This window comes from Salvelinus alpinus, chromosome 14 (assembly GCF_045679555.1).
Source record: "Salvelinus alpinus chromosome 14, SLU_Salpinus.1, whole genome shotgun sequence".
In the NCBI taxonomy this organism is placed as follows: Eukaryota; Metazoa; Chordata; class Actinopteri; order Salmoniformes; family Salmonidae; genus Salvelinus; species Salvelinus alpinus.
Genome location: NC_092099.1, coordinates 48,582,703 through 48,603,189, shown reverse-complemented (window position 1 = coordinate 48,603,189; position 20,487 = coordinate 48,582,703). Strand labels below are relative to the sequence as shown.

Below are 20,487 nucleotides of genomic sequence, written 5' to 3'. Positions count from 1 at the left end.
AGAAGTAAATAAAGGGAGAGAAGGGAAAATGCCTGTGTTTCTTTGTAGTGTCTCTGTAGTCTATGCAGTCTGAACATGTAAAACACACAGCCTTTGGCACATTATCTTGAGAGAAACTGCAATATTAAGCCAAACAAGTTGGTAGACGTAGTTTTGAAGTATGAAGTATTCATTTGAGCCAGGCCTGCTAGCAGCTTGTTATTCACTGTCATGGAAAACTGTTATTTTTACAGTATTTTGGGTTATTAGCAACAGTAAAATACTCTGAAATGTTTTACTCTAGCATACTGTAAATGATGGTGCATTGTGGGGAAATGTTGGTGTGGAATAAATTGCTTAATTTTGAATTGTACTGTAATTCCACTCCACAGAATACCATATCGTATCTTTGGAGCACCAACAACCTTTTGACCGCTAGTGAGTGCATGGTATTGTTGTTTCTGGTTAAGAAGAGTCCCCCGCCCCTGTCCCCTCCCCAGTCCCACTCCCTCTCCCCTCCACAGTCCCTCTCTCCTCCCCACTCCCTGGCCCCCTCCCCTCCCCAGTCCCTTCCCCGCCTCACTCCCTCTCCACTCCCCAGTCCCTTTCCCCTCCCCACTCCCTGGCCCCCTCCCCTCCCCAGTCCCTTCCCCTCCCCACTCCCTCTCCCCTACCCAGTCTCTCTCTCTCCCCATTCCCTCACTCCTTCCCACTCCCTGGCCCCCTCCCCAGTCCCTCTCCCCTCCCCAGTCCCTTCCCCTCCTCACTCCCTCTCCACTCCCCAGTCCCTTTCCCCTCCCCACTCCCTCTCCCTCTCCCCTACCCAGTCTCTCTCTCTCCCCATTCCCTCACTCCTTCCCAGTCCCTCTGAAATATTTTGCAACCTTCAACAACTGTAATAACTAATGCAAAATATGTCAATCTTGCTATACCATTGCTAAATCGTGCAGAATGTGCAAAAATAAACTCTAATTGATTAAAGGCTTTTATGAGAAAGAGCTAGAGAGCGAGCGAGAGAGAAAAGGAAAGAGAGAGAGAGACGCACCGATGTGACGGAGCATTGGCAGCAGCAGCAGCAGAGTAAGCGTACTAGGAAAGGATGTTGTGCGCGCGCTGGCAGACCTGCCTCTTGATGGTTCTGTAGTTAAGAGGTAAAGTCGAAGCAGCTGGAATTATACCACACTGCACGGAGGCACCATCGGAGTTATTTTCACTCAAAGACTGAGGATATACAGAAGCCTGGATATCTGTGGCGAGCAAGGTGGAAATGTCATCTCTGGCCATTGCCTTCAATCTCACCGTGCTCGGCGTCCTCAGTACTGCGCTAGCGGCCAGTCACTGTAAGTAACTTGACAAAACTACAACATATATTGTAAAAAGAGAGTTGGTTCTGTTATCTAAGTTTGTACGGTCGTTTTTTTTTTCTGGCAATCCTAAATCAGCAGTAATTTAAAAAATGCCACGTCCTCTGCTCCTAACATACTGTATGATTGACTACTCAGTCAGACAATCTTCAGAGCGGTTTTCCATAACGTGCCTTTGTCTCTACAATTGCAGTGTATTTAAACTGATTATTCGTGCATTTGTGGACGACTTATCGATTGTTCAGATCAATGAATATCCTACACTTCATGTTCTTGGGAGACATGTTGTGGAACGTGCCATTTTGAATGTACATGACATGTGTCGCATCGATCCATCTTTCTCACATTGTTATTAATGCACATTGTTCTGTATTAACGGATCTGTGAGCCTATATTTGAATTTAAGTTTTCAACAGCACTTTTCTACCTCGGGATTTGTGAAGCCCATGCGAAAACGCAGCACTGTATATCGGGTTACATAGGCAATTTTTGTTTTTTTGTTGTAGGCTACGGGTTATTTTAGGGACCGCACTAGGGCACAATACATGTGCGCTATACCTACTACCTGTGATGTGAACCCAATTCGACTGGACGGCTATGCTGCCAGAGAAGCACATGCAGCATACCATGCTTGTCAAGCGCAAATACTGTATGTAGGCTACATTCGGTGTTAGAATGTCTCCGCTGACACTAGAGGTCAGAATTAGCTTTGAACAGAGGATACAATTGATCATTTTGAAGTGGAATGATACAGTTCTGAACACTACTGTATGTTCCCTCATCTAAACAGTATAGTGTACAGTATGCCAGAACCTCATCTAAACAGCATAGAGTACAGTATGAAAGAGCCTCATCTAAACAGTTAACTGTACAGCAGTATTTTCCAACTTCAGTCCTCAAGTACCCCAACAGCACATCTTTTTGTTGTGGCTCGAACAAACACACCTGATTCTACTCCATCATCAAGTCCTTGCTACAGCACAAATGTGTACTGTTGGGGTACTTGAGGACTGGAGTTGGAAAATACTGCTGTACAATATGACAGATGTCACCAAAGAGTTGTCAACAGAAAAGGTTCAGTATTCAGTAGAAATAATATCAATTCATAATTCATAGCTTATTTCAAACTTGATAAATAAATGCAATTCAATTAGTAATCAATCTCTGATATTGATTTGGTAGCACTGGAGTTTTAAATCCCTTTACTGTTTCTGTGCAATTCTTTGAAACCTTGTTTCAAACAGGGAGTTGTTGTCTAAATGGCATTATTGAATGCATTATAACCTTGTTTAACGTTAAGGCAAATAGTGCTGTGTATTGGGCTCTGCTGCTAATGTTTGTGCCTGGCACCTGTTTAATCTGTGACGTGGCACCCTTCCTCCTTTCTCCACCTACAGTAATGTGGTAAGTGGAAGCACCGCCTCAACGCGATATATTTTACAGCGAAGGCTGCAGCATAAGCAAACTCTTTTGCTAGCGACTCCTTCGTCCGCGTGTGCGATTGGCTGATGAACAACACGTGTACGCAATTGGCTGGGGAATTGGCTTGGGAACGACGGCTGGCTGGGAGAAGCTATACGGACTCGCCTAGTGCCCAAATTGATGATGGCTGTCACGCAGCAAGAGTCAAGTGGAGTTGAACGGATTTGCTTCAGTCAGTCATCCTAATGAGCCCTTCCCAGCTAGCTAGTTCAGTCAGTCATCCTGATGAGCCCTTCCCAGCTAGCTAGTTCAGTCAGTCATCCTGATGAACCCTTCCCAGCTAGCTAGTTCAGTCAGTCATCGGGATGAGCCCTTCCCAGCTAGCTAGTTCAGTCAGTCATCCTGATGAACCCTTCCCAGCTAGCTAGTTCAGTCAGTCATCGGGATGAGCCCTTCCCAGCTAGCTAGTTCAGTCAGTCATCCTGATGAGCCCTTCCCAGCTAGCTAGTTCAGTCAGTCATCCTGATGAGCCCTTCCCAGCTAGCTAGTTCAGTCAGTCATCCTGATGAGCCCTTCCCAGCTAGCTAGTTCAGTCAGTCATCCTGATGAACCCTTCCCAGCTAGCTAGTTCAGTCAGTCATCCTGATGAACCCTTCCCAGCTAGCTAGTTCATTCAGTCATCCTGATGAACCCTTCCCAGCTAGCTAGTTCAGTCAGTCATCCTGATGAGCCCTTCCCAGCTAGCTAGTTCAGTCAGTCATCCTGATGAGCCCTTCCCAGCTAGCTAGTTCAGTCAGTCATCCTGATGAGCCCTTCACAGCTAGCTAGTTCAGTTAGTCGTCCTGATGAGCCCTTCCCAGCTAGCTAGTTCAGTTAGTCGTCCTGATGAGCCCTTCCCAGCTAGCTAGCTAAGGCTTGTAGCTAAAAAGTAGAAACTTCAGAGAGAATTTGAAACTTGGGAGAGTGTTCAGAATCATTCAATTTTTATCGGAGTAATTGTATTATTATAATTTTTTTTACAAAAATGTAGACGTTAATGCCATAGTTGTACATTTTGGGTGGAAATCAGTACAATACATGTGCTTTAGCTGTCACCTTGGCCTGATATTAACTACACTATCTAGCTACTTCCCTCTCCTTACTGGCCTGATATTGACTACACTATCTAGCTACTTCTCTCTCCTTACTGACCTGATATTGACTACACTATCTAGCTACTTCTCTCTCCTTACTGGCCTGATATTGACTACACTATCTAGCTACTCCCCTCTCCTTACTGGCCTGATATTGACTACGCTATCTAGCTACTTCTCTCTCCTTACTGGCCTGATATTATCTACACCACCTAGCTACTTCCCTCTCCTTACTGGCCTGATATTGACTACACTATCTAGCTACTTCTCTCTCCTTACTGGCCTGATATTATCTACACCACCTAGCTACTTCCCTCTCCTTACTGGCCTGCTATTGACTACACTATCTAGCTACTTCTCTCTCCTTACTGGCCTGATATTATCTACACCACCTAGCTACTTCCCTCTCCTTACTGGCCTGATATTGACTACACTATCTAGCTACTTCTCTCTCCTTACTGACCTGATATTGACTACACTATCTATCTACTTCTCTCTCCTTACTGGCCTGATATTGACTACACTATCTAGCTACTTCTCTCTCCTTACTGGCCTGATATTGACTACACTATCTAGCTACTTCTCTCTCCTTACTGGCCTGATATTGACTACACTATCTAGCTACTTCTCTCTCCTTACTGGCCTGATATTGACTACACTATCTAGCTACTTCTCTCTCCTTACTGCGGCAAGCGGGAGCAAAGCACACTGCCCTGTGTTGTTGTGTCCCCATTGAGCAGTAGACTATATCACGGTGAAACTCTCCCCATTGAGCAGTAGACTATATCACGGTGAAACTCTCCCCATTGAGCAGTAGACTGTATCACGGTGAAACTCTCCCCATTGAGCAGTAGACTGTATCACGGTGAAACTCTCCCCATTGAGCAGTAGACTGTATCACGGTGAAACTCTCCCCATTGAGCAGTAGACTATATCACGGTGAAACTCTCCCCATTGAGCAGTAGACTGTATCACGGTGAAACTCTCCCCATTGAGCAGTAGACTGTATCACGGTGAAACTCACCCCATTGAGCAGTAGACTGTATCATGGTGAAACTCTCCCCATTGAGCAGTAGACTATATCACGGTGAAACTCTCCCCATTGAGCAGTAGACTGTATCACGGTGAAACTCACCCCATTGAGCAGTAGACTGTATCATGGTGAAACTCTCCCCATTGAGCAGTAGACTGTATCACGGTGAAACTCTCCCCATTGAGCAGTAGACTGTATCACGGTGAAACTCTCCCCATTGAGCAGTAGACTGTATCACGGTGAAACTCTCCCCATTGAGCAGTAGACTGTATCACGGTGAAACTCTCCCCATTGAGCAGTAGACTATATCACGGTGAAACTCTCCCCATTGAGCAGTAGACTATATCACGGTGAAACTCTCCCCATTGAGCAGTAGACTGTATCATGGTGAAACTCTCCCCATTGAGCAGTAGACTGTATCATGGTGAAACTCTCCCCATTGAGCAGTAGACTGTATCACGGTGAAACTCTCCCCATTGAGCAGTAGACTGTATCACGGTGAAACTCTCCCCATTGAGCAGTAGACTATATCACGGTGAAACTCTCCCCATTGAGCAGTAGACTGTATCACGGTGAAACTCTCCCCATTGAGCAGTAGACTGTATCACGGTGAAACTCTCCCCATTGAGCAGTAGACTGTATCATGGTGAAACTCTCCCCATTGAGCAGTAGACTGTATCATGGTGAAACTCTCCCCATTGAGCAGTAGACTGTATCACAGTGAAACTCTCCCCATTGAGCAGTAGACTGTATCACAGTGAAACTCTCCCCATTGAGTAGTAGACTGTATCACGGTGAAACTCTCCCCATTGAGCAGTAGACTATATCATGGTGAAACTCTCCCCATTGAGCAGTAGACTGTATCACAGTGAAACTCTCCCCATTGAGCAGTAGACTGTATCACGGTGAAACTCTCCCCATTGAGCAGTAGACTGTATCACGGTGAAACTCTCCCCATTGAGCAGTAGACTATATCACGGTGAAACTCTCCCCATTGAGCAGTAGACTGTATCACAGTGAAACTCTCCCCATTGAGCAGTAGACTATATCATGGTGAAACTCTCCCCATTGAGCAGTAGACTGTATCACAGTGAAACTCTCCCCATTGAGCAGTAGACTATATCATGGTGAAACTCTCCCCATTGAGCAGTAGACTGTATCACAGTGAAACTCTCCCCATTGAGCAGTAGACTATATCATGGTGAAACTCTCCCCATTGAGCAGTAGACTATATCACGGTGAAACTCTCCCCATTGATCAGTAGACTATATCACGGTGAAACTCTCCCCATTGAGCAGTAGACTGTATCACGGTGAAACTCTCCCCATTGAGCGGTAGACTGTATCACGGTGAAACTCTCCCCATTGAGCAGTAGACTATATCACGGTGAAACTCTCCCCATTGAGCAGTAGACTGTATCACGGTGAAACTCTCCCCATTGAGCAGTAGACTGTATCACAGTGAATCTCTCCCCATTGAGCAGTAGACTATATCACAGTGAATCTCTCCCCATTGAGCAGTAGACTGTATCATGGTGAAACTCTCCCCATTGAGCAGTAGACTGTATCACGGTGAAACTCTCCCCATTGAGCGGTAGACTGTATCACGGTGAAACTCTCCCCATTGAGCAGTAGACTATATCACGGTGAAACTCTCCCCATTGAGCAGTAGACTGTATCATGGTGAAACTCTCCCCATTGAGCAGTAGACTGTATCACGGTGAAACTCTCCCCATTGAGCAGTAGACTATATCACGGTGAAACTCTCCCCATTGAGCAGTAGACTGTATCATGGTGAAACTCTCCCCATTGAGCAGTAGACTGTATCATGGTGAAACTCTCCCCATTGAGCAGTAGACTGTATCACGGTGAAACTCTCCCCATTGAGCAGTAGACTGTATCATGGTGAAACTCTCCCCATTGAGCAGTAGACTGTATCACGGTGAAACTCTCCCCATTGAGCAGTAGACTGTATCACGGTGAAACTCTCCCCATTGAGCAGTAGACTATATCACGGTGAAACTCTCCCCATTGAGCAGTAGACTATATCACGGTGAAACTCTCCCCATTGAGCAGTAGACTATATCACGGTGAAACTCTCCCCATTGAGCAGTAGACTGTATCACGGTGAAACTCTCCCCATTGAGCAGTAGACTGTATCACGGTGAAACTCTCCCCATTGAGCAGTAGACTATATCACGGTGAAACTCTCCCCATTGAGCAGTAGACTGTATCACGGTGAAACTCTCCCCATTGAGCAGTAGACTGTATCATGGTGAAACTCTCCCCATTGAGCAGTAGACTGTATCACGGTGAAACTCTCCCCATTGAGCAGTAGACTATATCACGGTGAAACTCTCCCCATTGAGCAGTAGACTGTATCACGGTGAAACTCTCCCCATTGAGCAGTAGACTATATCACAGTGAAACTCTCCCCATTGAGCAGTAGACTATATCACGGTGAAACTCTCCCCATTGAGCAGTAGACTGTATCACGGTGAAACTCTCCCCATTGAGCAGTAGACTATATCACGGTGAAACTCTCCCCATTGAGCAGTAGACTGTATCACGGTGAAACTCTCCCCATTGAGCAGTAGACTATATCACGGTGAAACTCTCCCCATTGAGCAGTAGACTGTATCACGGTGAAACTCTCCCCATTGAGCAGTAGACTATATCACGGTGAAACTCTCCCCATTGAGCAGTAGACTGTATCACGGTGAAACTCTCCCCATTGAGCAGTAGACTATATCACGGTGAAACTCTCCCCATTGAGCAGTAGACTATATCACGGTGAAACTCTCCCCATTGAGCAGTAGACTATATCACGGTGAAACTCTCCCCATTGAGCAGTAGACTATATCACAGTGAAACTCTCCCCATTGAGCAGTAGACTATATCACGGTGAAACTCTCCCCATTGAGCAGTAGACTGTATCACGGTGAAACTCTCCCCATTGAGCAGTAGACTATATCACGGTGAAACTCTCCCCATTGAGCAGTAGACTGTATCACGGTGAAACTCTCCCCATTGAGCAGTAGACTATATCACGGTGAAACTCTCCCCATTGAGCAGTAGACTGTATCATGGTGAAACTCTCCCCATTGAGCAGTAGACTATATCACAGTGAATCTCTCCCCATTGAGCAGTAGACTATATCACGGTGAAACTCTCCCCATTGAGCAGTAGACTATATCATGGTGAAACTCTCCCCATTGAGCAGTAGACTATATCACAGTGAAACTCTCCCCATTGAGCAGTAGACTGTATCACGGTGAAACTCTCCCCATTGAGCAGTAGACTATATCACGGTGAAACTCTCCCCATTGAGCAGTAGACTATATCACGGTGAAACTCTCCCCATTGAGCAGTAGACTGTATCACGGTGAAACTCTCCCCATTGAGCAGTAGACTGTATCACGGTGAAACTCTCCCCATTGAGCAGTAGACTGTATCACGGTGAAACTCTCCCCATTGAGCAGTAGACTGTATCACGGTGAAACTCTCCCCATTGAGCAGTAGACTGTATCACGGTGAAACTCTCCCCATTGAGCAGTAGACTATATCACAGTGAAACTCTCCCCATTGAGCAGTAGACTGTATCACGGTGAAACTCTCCCCATTGAGCAGTAGACTGTATCACAGTGAAACTCTCCCCATTGAGCAGTAGACTGTATCACGGTGAAACTCTCCCCATTGAGCAGTAGACTGTATCATGGTGAAACTCTCCCCATTGAGCAGTAGACTGTATCATGGTGAAACTCTCCCCATTGAGCAGTAGACTGTATCATGGTGAAACTCTCCCCATTGAGCAGTAGACTATATCACGGTGAAACTCTCCCCATTGAGCAGTAGACTATATCACGGTGAAACTCTCCCCATTGAGCAGTAGACTGTATCACAGTGAAACTCTCCCCATTGAGCAGTAGACTGTATCACATTGAAACTCTCCCCATTGAGCAGTAGACTGTATCACATTGAAACTCTCCCCATTGAGCAGTAGACTGTATCACATTGAAACTCTCCCCATTGAGCAGTAGACTGTATCACATTGAAACTCTCCCCATTGAGCAGTAGACTGTATCACATTGAAACTCTCCCCATTGAGCAGTAGACTATATCACAGTGAAACTCTCCCCATTGAGCAGTAGACTGTATCACAGTGAAACTCTCCCCATTGAGCAGTAGACTATATCACAGTGAAACTCTCCCCATTGAGCAGTAGACTATATTACGGTGAAACTCTCCCCATTGAGCAGTAGACTATATCATGGTGAAACTCTCCCCATTGAGCAGTAGACTATATCATGGTGAAACTCTCCCCATTGAGCAGTAGACTATATCATGGTGAATTCCAGATGAGTACCAATATTACATTTTCTTTTCTCGTGTAGGCTGCTATCCTACTATCCAAAATATAATCAAGTGGGATGGAACAAATTGGCCACGATAGCTACTGCCGGTGACACGTGACAGCCTAGATCTGCCTGGTTTGAAGCAACTTGTCGGCAACCACCTCGATATAACACCGTTGTACTGGTCATTCACATTTATTTTGCACCGGCTTGTTGTTACGTTAGCTAATTGTCACGGTGACATCCAGATTGTGACCAATATTATTTCTCCCTCATCCATCGAAATAAACATCACTTTCTTTTACAAGTTTTAACTAGCTTCATGCTGCTGTTGTTGTCAGCTAGCCAGCATAAACTAGCTAGCTGGGATTGAAGGCATCATCATCAGCAGTTGAATGTCTCCAGTCAGACAGTAACTGTGTTGCTCTCCGTGGTGCTGGATGGCATCCTGGTGGTGGGAGACTACAGTGTTAGTGCCTCAGTTTGACCGGCCTGCTGCTCTCCTCTGTTAGGGTCAGTCTTATCAAGTGAAGCTTCTGTTGAACTGTCCTCCTCCCAGGCAGTGCTCTGATCATTATGGGTCATTCTCACCATACGTCACCCCAAATTTGAAACCCCAAAACTCAAGGATAGGAATGAACTCAACTCAGCACAGAATGCTTACCCTCACCCTGTTATGTTACAGGGTGTTATATTACAGGGTGTTATATTACAGGGTGTTATATTACAGGGTGTTATATTACAGGGTGTTATATTACAGGGTGTTATACTACAGGGTGTTATACTACAGGGTGTTATACTACAGGGTGTTATATTACAGGGTGTTATACTACAGGGTGTTATAATTACAGGGTGTTATGTTACAGGGTGTTATAATTACAGGGTGTTACACTACAGGGTGTTATACTACAGGGTGTTATACTACAGGGTGTTATGCTTACAGGGTGTTGTAATTACAGGGTGTTATAATTACAGGGTGTTATACCTACAGGGTGTTATATTACAGGGTGTTATACTACAGGGTGTTATAATTACAGGGTGTTATACTTACAGGGTGTTATAATTACAGGGTGTTATAATTACAGGGTGTTATGTTATAGGGTGTTATACTACAGGGTGTTATACTACAGGGTGTTATACTACAGGGTGTTATATTACAGGGTGTTATATTACAGGGTGTTATACTACAGGGTGTTATATTACAGGGTGTTATACTACAGGGTGTTATACTTACAGGGTGTTATGTTACAGGGTGTTATACTACAGGGTGTTATACTACAGGGCGTTATATTACAGGGTGTTATAATTACAGGGTGTTATACTACAGGGTGTTATACTACAGGGTGTTATACTTACAGGGTGTAATAATTACAGGGTGTTGTGTTACAGGGTGTTGTGTTACAGGGTGTTATACTACAGGGTGTTATATTACAGGGTGTTATGTTACAGGGTGTTATACTACATGGTGTTATATTACAGGGTGTTATATTACAGGGTGTTATACTTACAGGGTGTTATATTACAGGGTGTTATACTTACAGGGTGTTATATTACAGGGTGTTATACTTACAGGGTGTTATATTACAGGGTGTTATATTACAGGGTGTTATACTACAGGGTGTTATACTACAGGGTGTTATGTTACAGGGTTTTATAATTACAGGGTGTTATGTTACAGGGTGTTATAATTACAGGGTGTTATGTTACAGGGTGTTATAATTACAGGGTGTTACACTACAGGGTGTTATACTACAGGGTGTTGTAATTACAGGGTGTTATATTACAGGATGTTATGTTACAGGGTGTTATACTACAGGGTGTTATACTACAGGGTGTTATACTACAGGGTGTTATATTACAGGGTGTTATATTACAGGGTGTTATACTTACAGGGTGTTATAATTACAGGGTGTTATAATTACAGGGTGTTATGTTATAGGGTGTTATACTACAGGGTGTTATACTTACAGGGTGTTGTAATTACAGGGTGTTGTAATTACAGGGTGTTATATTACAGGGTGTTATGTTACAGGGTGTTATACTACAGGGTGTTATACTACAGGGTGTTATACTACAGGGTGTTATATTACAGGGTGTTATATTACAGGGTGTTATACTACAGGGTGTTATATTACAGGGTGTTATACTACAGGGTGTTATACTTACAGGGTGTTATGTTACAGGGTGTTATACTACAGGGTGTTATACTACAGGGTGTTATATTACAGGGTGTTATAATTACAGGGTGTTATACTACAGGGTGTTATACTACAGGGTGTTATACTTACAGGGTGTAATAATTACAGGGTGTTGTGTTACAGGGTGTTGTGTTACAGGGTGTTATACTACAGGGTGTTATATTACAGGGTGTTATGTTACAGGGTGTTATACTACATGGTGTTATATTACAGGGTGTTATATTACAGGGTGTTATATTACAGGGTGTTATACTTACAGGGTGTTATATTACAGGGTGTTATACTTACAGGGTGTTATATTACAGGGTGTTATACTTACAGGGTGTTATATTACAGGGTGTTATATTACAGGGTGTTATACTACAGGGTGTTATACTACAGGGTGTTATGTTACAGGGTGTTATACTACAGGGTGTTATATTACAGGGTGTTATACTTACAGGGTGTTATATTACAGGGTGTTATACTACAGGGTGTTATACTACAGGGTGTTATACTTACAGGGTGTAATAATTGCAGGGTGTTATATTACAGGGTGTTATGTTACAGGGTGTTATGTTACAGGGTGTTATACTACAGGGTGTTATACTACAGGGTGTTATATTACAGGGTGTTATACTACAGGGTGTTATATTACAGGGTGTTATACTACAGGGTGTTATATTACAGGGTGTTATACTACAGGGTGTTATATTACAGGGTGTTATACTACAGGGCGTTATATTACAGGGTGTTATACTACAGGGTGTTATATTACAGGGTGTTATACTTACAGGGTGTTATGTTACAGGGTGTTATATTACAGGGTGTTATACTACAGGGTGTTATGTTACAGGGTGTTATACTACAGGGTGTTATACTACAGGGTGTTATACTTACAGGGTGTTATATTACAGGGTGTTACACTACAGGGTGTTATACTACAGGGTGTTATACTTACAGGGTGTAATAATTACAGGGTGTTATACTACAGGGTGTTATACTACAGGGTGTTATACTTACAGGGTGTAATAATTACAGGGTGTCTAACAGATGACAAAAATAGAACACTTTCACTTTGCTGTTTACCCTTTCTCTGTGTGTGTGTGTTACTGACTGGTTGCATGCATGCATGGGTACTGTTGCTGTGCATTTGTGTGTTGCTAATTTAATTTCATGGCCTAACAGTTCAATGACCTCGTACATCAGTTGTGATAACTGCTGATCTTCTCATCCTGTAGTTAAAGGATTTGGTCTTGAGTCAACTATCTGTATCGGCCTGAAGCATGAAACGTGACATTTCCATTCAAGCACCTTTTGTTCTAGCAATTAAGGATTTATAAGTAGCACAAGATTGTTTACTGTTAGTTTCTATATTTAGTTTTTATAAAGTTATAAATAGGTATAGCAAATGTCTAAAAGACAACATAGATAGTGATTTCCAGTAAAACACTTCTTCCACAATGAACCATTTGACCATGTGCACATACTGTACGGTCTGTTGATCTGCCAATCATTCATGCATTTTGGCTCGGAAAATGTGTTTTTCTTCCTCATGTTCTTCGGAAGCCAAAAGATTCCGTGGTGGTTGTAATCCGTTACAGGAAAACAATTCCACCCAATGTCCGTGAAGTAATCCAATTTCCTCGACAGGTAAAGGCTGACTTTTCTTCTTACTTTTGTAGCACACTGTTTGGCTAACCTAGTGAAAAGGGTTAGGGTTAGGTTTAGGTTTAGGGTTAGGGGTTAGGGTTAGGTTTAGGGTTAGGGGTTAGGGTTAGGTTTAGGGTTAGGGGTTAGGGTTAGGGTACACTCTTTGGCTAACCTAGTGAAAAGGGTTATTTTCTTTGCGCCCAATGACAAAATGTGTAGAATTGCAGGAAATAAGCTTTAAACCTGCTAAATTCTCTCCACCAACAAGAGGCGTGTGAACAGTTTGTGTCGTGAACAGTGTTTGTGAACATAGAAATAATAATTCCAAGCTGTTTATGAAGTGAGAGAGAGAGAGAGATTTTTGGTATTTTATTAGGATCCCCATTAGCTGTTGCAAAAGCAGCAGCTACTCTTCCTGGGGTCCACACAGAACATTAAACATAATACAGAACCTCATATATACACTGCTCAAAAAAATAAAGGGAACACTTAAACAACACAATGTAACTCCAAGTCAATCACACTTCTGTGAAATCAAACTGTCCACTTAGGAAGCAACACTGATTGACAATAAATGTCACATGCTGTTGTGCAAATGGAATAGACAAAAGGTGGAAATTATAGGCAATTAGCAAGACACCCCCAATAAAGGAGTGATTCTGCAGGTGGTGACCACAGACCACTTCTCAGTTCCTATGCTTCCTGGCTGATGTTTTGGTCACTTTTGAATGCTGGCGGTGCTCTCACTCTAGTGGTAGCATGAGACGGAGTCTACAACCCACACAAGTGGCTCAGGTAGTGCAGCTCATCCAGGATGGCACATCAATGCGAGCTGTGGCAAGAAGGTTTGCTGTGTCTGTCAGCGTAGTGTCCAGAGCATGGAGGCGCTACCAGGAGACAGGCCAGTACATCAGGAGACGTGGAGGAGGCCGTAGGAGGGCAACAACCCAGCAGCAGGACCGCTTTTTGAAGTCTGAAGTTTACATACACCTTAGCCAAATACATTTCAACTCAGTTTTTCACAATTCCTGACATTTAATCCTTGTAAAAATTCCCTGTTTTAGGTCAGTTAGGATCACCACTTTATTTTAAGAATGTGAAATGTCAGAATAATAGTAGATAGAATGATTTCCCAGTGGGTCAGAAGCTTACATACACTCAATTAGTATTTGGTAGCATTGCCTTTAAATTGTTAAACTTGGGTCAAATGTTTCGTGCAGCCTTCTACAAGCTACCCACTATAAGTTGTGGGAATTTTGACCCATTCCTCCTGTCAGAGCTGGTGTAAATGAAAATGGCGCCGGAAGAAATGGCAGCAGTTTTACGGGAAGCCAACCAATTGTGCTATTATGTGTTTATTTTCTGCGTTATTTGTAACTTATTTTGTACATAACGTTTCTGCAACCGTATCTTACGGCAAAAAATAGCTTCTGGATATCAGGACAGCGATCATTCACCTCGGATTAGACAAAGATTTTTTCTTCAACAAACAAGACATCCTCCAAACACACCTGGCAGGGCCGACATCCACATTACTTGCAAGAGGAAGCAACCCAGGTACAGAGGACAAAGAGTCGGATTCCTGGTCAGGACCCGAAAAAGGCTAGTGGGAAAGCTGCCATTACCGTCAATACTACTCGCCAAAGTGCAATCATTGGACAATAAACTAGACGAGGTACGATCACGAATAACCTACCAACGGGACATCAAAAACTGTAATATACTATGTTTCATGGAATTGTGGCTGAATGACGACATGGATTTGCAGCTAGCGGGATACTGGCTGCACACGCTGCACCGGCAAGATAGAACAGCACACTCCCGTAAGATGAAAGGGGCGGTCTACGCATATTTGTAAACAACAGCTGGTGCACAAAATCTCAGGAAGTCTCTAGATTTTGCTCGCCTGAAGTGGAGTATATTGTGATAAATTGCAGCCACACTACTTGCCTAGAGAGCTTTCAGCTATACTTTTCGTGGCTGTTTATTTATCACCACAGACAGATGCTGGCATTAAGACCGCACTCAGTCAGCTGTATAAGGAAATAAGCAAATAGGGCTTGCAAACTATTACAGCAGGTGCAGCCTCCACAACCACCAGTGGTATGACGGCTGCGTGGTCCGATGGTGTTTATACTTGCGCACTATTGTTTGTACAGATGAACGTGGTACCATCAGTCATTTGGAAATTGCTCCCAAGGATGAACAGACTTGTGGAGGTCTCCAACTTCTTTTCTGAGGTCTTGGCTGATTTCTATTGCTTTTCCCATGATGTCAAGCAAAGAGGCACTGATTTCGAAGGTAGGCCTTGAAATACATCGCCAGGTACACCTCCAATTGACTCAAATTAGCCTATCAGAAGCTTCTAAAGCCATGACGTAATTTTCTGGAATTTTCCAACCTGTTTAAAGGCACAATCAACTTAGTGTAAGTAAACGTCTGACCCACTGGAATTGTGATACAGTGAATTATAAGTGAAATAATCTGACTGTAAACAATTTTTGGAAAAATGTATTGTGTCATGCACAAAGTAGATGTCCTAACCGACTTGCCCAAACTATAGTTTGTTAACAAGTAATTTGTGAAGTGGTTGAAAAACGAGTTTCTATGACTCCAACCTAAGTTTATGTAAACTGTACATATCAACTGTACATATCAATGCATACATACTATCTAGGTCGAATAGGGGAGAGGTGTTGCTTAATCTGTTTTTGAAACCAAGTTCTGTTCATTTGAGCAAAATGAGATGGAAGGAAGTTCCATGCAATAAGGGCTCTACATAATACTGTACGCTTTCTTGAATTTGTTTTGGATTTGGGGACTGTGAAAAGACCCCTGGTGGCATGTCTGGTGGGATAAGTGTGTGTGTCAGAGCTGTGTGTAAGTTGACTATGCAAACAATTTAGGATTTTTTTAACACAATGTTTCTCATAAAAAGAAGAAGTGATGCAGTCAGTCTCTCCTCAACTCTTAACCAAGAGAGACTGGTATGCATAGTATTTATATCAGCCCTCTGATTACAATGAAGAGCAAAATGTGCCGCTCTGTTCTGGGCCAGCTGCAGCTTAACTAGGTCTTTCCTTGCAGCACTGGACCACACGACTCGACAATAATCAAGATTACACAAAACCAGAGCCTGCATAAGTTGCTTTTTGGAGTGTGGTGTCAAAAAAGCAGAACATCTCTTTATTACGGCCAGACCTCTCCCAATCTTTACAACCATTGAATCTATATGTTTTAACCATGACAGTTTACAATCTAAGGTAACACCAAGTAATTTAGTCTCCTCAAATTGTTCAACAGCCACACCATTCATTACCAGATTCAGCTGAGGTCTAGTATTTAAGAAATTATTTGTACCAAATACAATGCTCTTAGTTTTAGATTTGTTCAGGACCAGTTTATTACTGGCCACCCATTCCAAAACAGACTGCAACTCTTTGTATATGTTGAATCATCAGCGTATATGGGACACACATGTATTGTTTAATGCCAGTGGCAGGTCATTGGTAAAAATAGAAAAGAGCAGAGGGCCTAGAGAGCTGCCTTGCGGTACACCACACTTTACATGTTTGACATTAGAGAAGCTTCCATTAAAGAAAACCCTTTGAGTTCTATTTGATAGATAGCTCTGAATCCACGATATGGCAGAACTTGAAAATCCATAACACATACTGTATGTTTTCTTAACAACAGGTTATGGTCAATAATATCAAAGGCTGCACTGAAATCTAACAGTACAGCTCCCACAATCTTCTTATTATCAATTTCTTTCAACCAATCATCAGTCATTTGTGTCAGTGCAGTACATGTTGCGTGCCATTCTCTATAAGCATGCTGAAAGTCTGTTGTTAATTTGTTTGCAGAGAAATAGCATTGTGTTTGATCAAACACCATTTTATCCAACATTTTGCTAAGAGCTGGCAGCAAGCTTATAGGTCTGCTATTAGAACCAGTAAAGCCCACTTTACCAATCCTGGGTAGCAGAATTACTTTGGCTTCCCTCCAGGCCTGAGGACAAAGACTTTCCTCTAGGCTCAGATTAAAAATATGCCAGATAGGAGTGGCTATAGAGTCAGCTACCATCCTCAGTAGCTTTCAATCTAAGTTGTCAATGCCAGGAGGTTTGTCATTATTGATAGATAACAATAATTATTGATCAATAACTTTACAAAAATCAAAATTGCAACGCTTTTCTTTCATTATAAAAAAACCCAACATGAATACAATTGCTCACTCTTCATTGTTGGCATTTCCTGCCTAAGTTTTCCCACTTTGCCAATGAAATAATCATTGAAAATAATTGGCCATCTGATAATAAGCCATCTGATTGGATGAAAGATGGAGTTGGATTTGTCTTTCTGCCCATCATTTCATTTAAACTACTCCAACGTGTTTTTCCATCATTCTTTATATCATTGATCTTGGCTTCATAATACAGCTTCTTCTTTTTGTTAAGTTTAGTCACATAAATTCTCAATTTGCAGTAAGTAATTCAGTCAGATATACAGCCAGAATTACCAGTCACTCATTTTGCCACATCTCTTTCAACCATACAGTTTCTCAATTCCTCATCAATCCATGGAGCCTTAGCAGTTCTAACAGTCAGTTTCTTAACAGGTGCATGTTTATCAATAATTGGAAGAAGCAATTTCATAAATTCATCAAGTGCAGCGTCTGGATGCTCCTAATTAATCACATCAGACCAACAAATATTTGTAACATCATCCACATAAGAGTCACAGCAAAATCTTTTGTATGATCTCATACAATATTTTCAGCCCAGCTGTTGGAACTTTGGCTTTCCTGGATATAGCCACTATATTGTGATCACTGCATCCAATGGGTACAGATACAGCTCTAGAACAAAGTTCTACAGTATTAATACAAATCTGATTGATGGATGATCTTGTTCATATAGTGTTTGTAAACACCCAGGTAGGTTGATTATTAACCTGAACCAGATTGCAGGCACTGGTTACAGTAAAGAAGCTTCCTCTTGAGTGGACAGCTTGATGAAAACCAGTCAATATTCATGTCCCCAAGAAAGTAGACCTCTCTGTTTACATCACATACACTATCAAACATATCACACATACTATTTAGATACTAACTGTTAGCACTTGGTGGCCTATAGCAACACCCCAAAAGAAAAGGCTTTAGATGTGCCAAGTGAACCTGCAACCACAACACTTCAATAACACTTGACATAAGATCTTCTCTATGCAGGACAGGGATATGGCTCTGAATATGTACAGTAACACCTCCCCCATAAGAATGTATTTTTCTTCTATAGATGTTATATCCTTGTATTGCTACTGCTGTATCATCAAATGAATTATCTATGTGAGTCTCAGAAATGGCTAATATATGAATGTTATCTGATGTTAGCAAGTTATTTATTTCATGAACCTTATTTCTAAGTCTACATATATTCATATGGACTATTTTCAGCCCTTTCCTGGGTAGCTTATCAGAGATAGACGTAATACTGAAAAGAGCAAACACAACAAGAGAAAAAAATATACATTCAGCAGTACATTAATCAATTGGTGTGTGTGTGTGTGTGTGTGTGTGTGTGTGTGTGTGTGTGTGTGTGTGTGTGTGTGTGTGTGTGTGTGTGTGTGTGTGTGTGTGTGTGTGTGTGTGTGTGTGTGTGTGTGTGTGTGTGTGTGTGTGTGTGTTTGCGCTGCTGGATTGACGCTACGAACCCATAGGCTTGGATCTCTCATCCCCTCCAGGCTTCTAGGAGGGAGGGGAGACAATGAGCCTGTCATATCGGATGTAAGCAATGTCCCCACGCGCTCAGGCAGCTTTCATGGCTGGGATCAATTCTTTCCTCTTCTGGTGCACAGCTTCAGGATAGTCCTCGTTGAGGAAGATATACGTTCCTCTCAAGTTCTTGCCTCTTTCCAGAACAGCTACCTTGTCCTTGAACTTCAGGAACTTGACCACTATCGGACTGGACCTATGACCTGGGCCAGTGGTGGGTTTTCCAGTCCTGTGGGTGTGTTCCACCTCAATCTTCCTTAAATTTCCCAGAGATCATTTCCTTCACTTCGTCCTCAGACTCCGTCCAGGTCTCATGATGAGATTCTGCAATTCCGTCCACAACCATGTTGTTCCGCCTTCATTGTCCTTCGAGAGTCCTCTCTCAATGACTTACAGATTGTTGGCATCTTGCCGTTCTCCTGTTTCAACTCATCGAGCTGATCCTGGGAAAACGGCACACTGTTCTTCAGGTCCTGGATAGGTTGTCCATTCTTTTATTAGTAGAATCCACAAGTATTTGGACAAAACACTTGAAACTATTTTCATGTTGTTGCAACAACTGCTTGTAGGTCTCTTTTTGTTTGTTTAAAATATCCTTCACCGGTGATAGAGAAACACTACTGTCCTCGACGGTACTCCCGCCAGCTTTGGTCTTTGTCATGGTAGCTAGCAACGTAGGTTACATTGTTACTTCTTGCAGTTCCAGACAGGGCAGGTCACAGGGAAGATTGAAAACAACAAACAGCAGGGATCTAGACAGCCACAAACCCGGGACAATCCGCGGTCCAACATTATCTTGGGCTGCCACACTAGCAAGAGAGTAAACAACCGTGTCATATGAAGTTATTTATACTAGAACTGGTACTGATTGATTGCACCGCAAATGCCTGGGATATTACAAAGTTGTATGATAGTTGTGTCGCTAAAGAGTTAAAACAAGGAGAGGATTTTATTCTGACAGAAGTGAGCACTCAAAAGGTTAAAACATTATATGTAAAGGGATTCACTGTATTTATGAAAGCAGCTATCAAGAGTTGTGGTAGATCATGTATTAGGGCTTATAACAAGTGGATCTACATAAATCAAAGACATACATTTGCATCCATAATTCATTGCCCTCTTGGTGGCAAATTTTACAGCCTGGCCGGTAAGGGCCTCCTAATTTCACATTCCTAAGACATCCTAACTCTCTGTGGGGGATTGTGGACTTTTGACCAGAGCATTAGTGTGATAAGGTATTTTACCTCAAGTGTTTTATGAGGTCAATCATGTGAGGAGTTTTAATGAAGTCACCCTGCTGGGAGGGAGAGTAGGGTTGTGAAGGTTGCCTTGGGCTAGGAACAGCAAGGGGGGTTTCATTACAAAAGCTCATACTTATAGTACAACCTCTGACATACTTCCCTAGGGACTGGCTCCAGCATACTGCTCCAGATCCTGTCAGTACCATGAGGAAATGATCCTGTCAATACCATTGGTGAAATTATCCTGTCAATACCATAGGAAAATGTGCCTTGACGACCCACGCAGAGGCAAAGGGATTTATACAAGAGCACATATTAGACACACACCTACACTCCTACACACACAACTACACACACAC

General features: G+C 42.7%; 1 protein-coding gene across 1 annotated transcript in view; it reads left to right on the top strand.

Moving 5' to 3' along the window:
- The first annotated feature begins 792 nt into the window (after window positions 1-792).
- LOC139539001 (contactin-associated protein-like 5) overlaps window positions 793-20,487 on the top strand; it is a 149,856-nt gene continuing 130,161 nt past the window's right edge. The window contains exon 1 of the mRNA XM_071341645.1: window positions 793-1,319. Within this exon, the coding sequence (XP_071197746.1) occupies window positions 1,247-1,319 (73 nt within the window). The 5' untranslated portion in view covers window positions 793-1,246. The remainder of the gene's footprint in view (window positions 1,320-20,487) is intronic.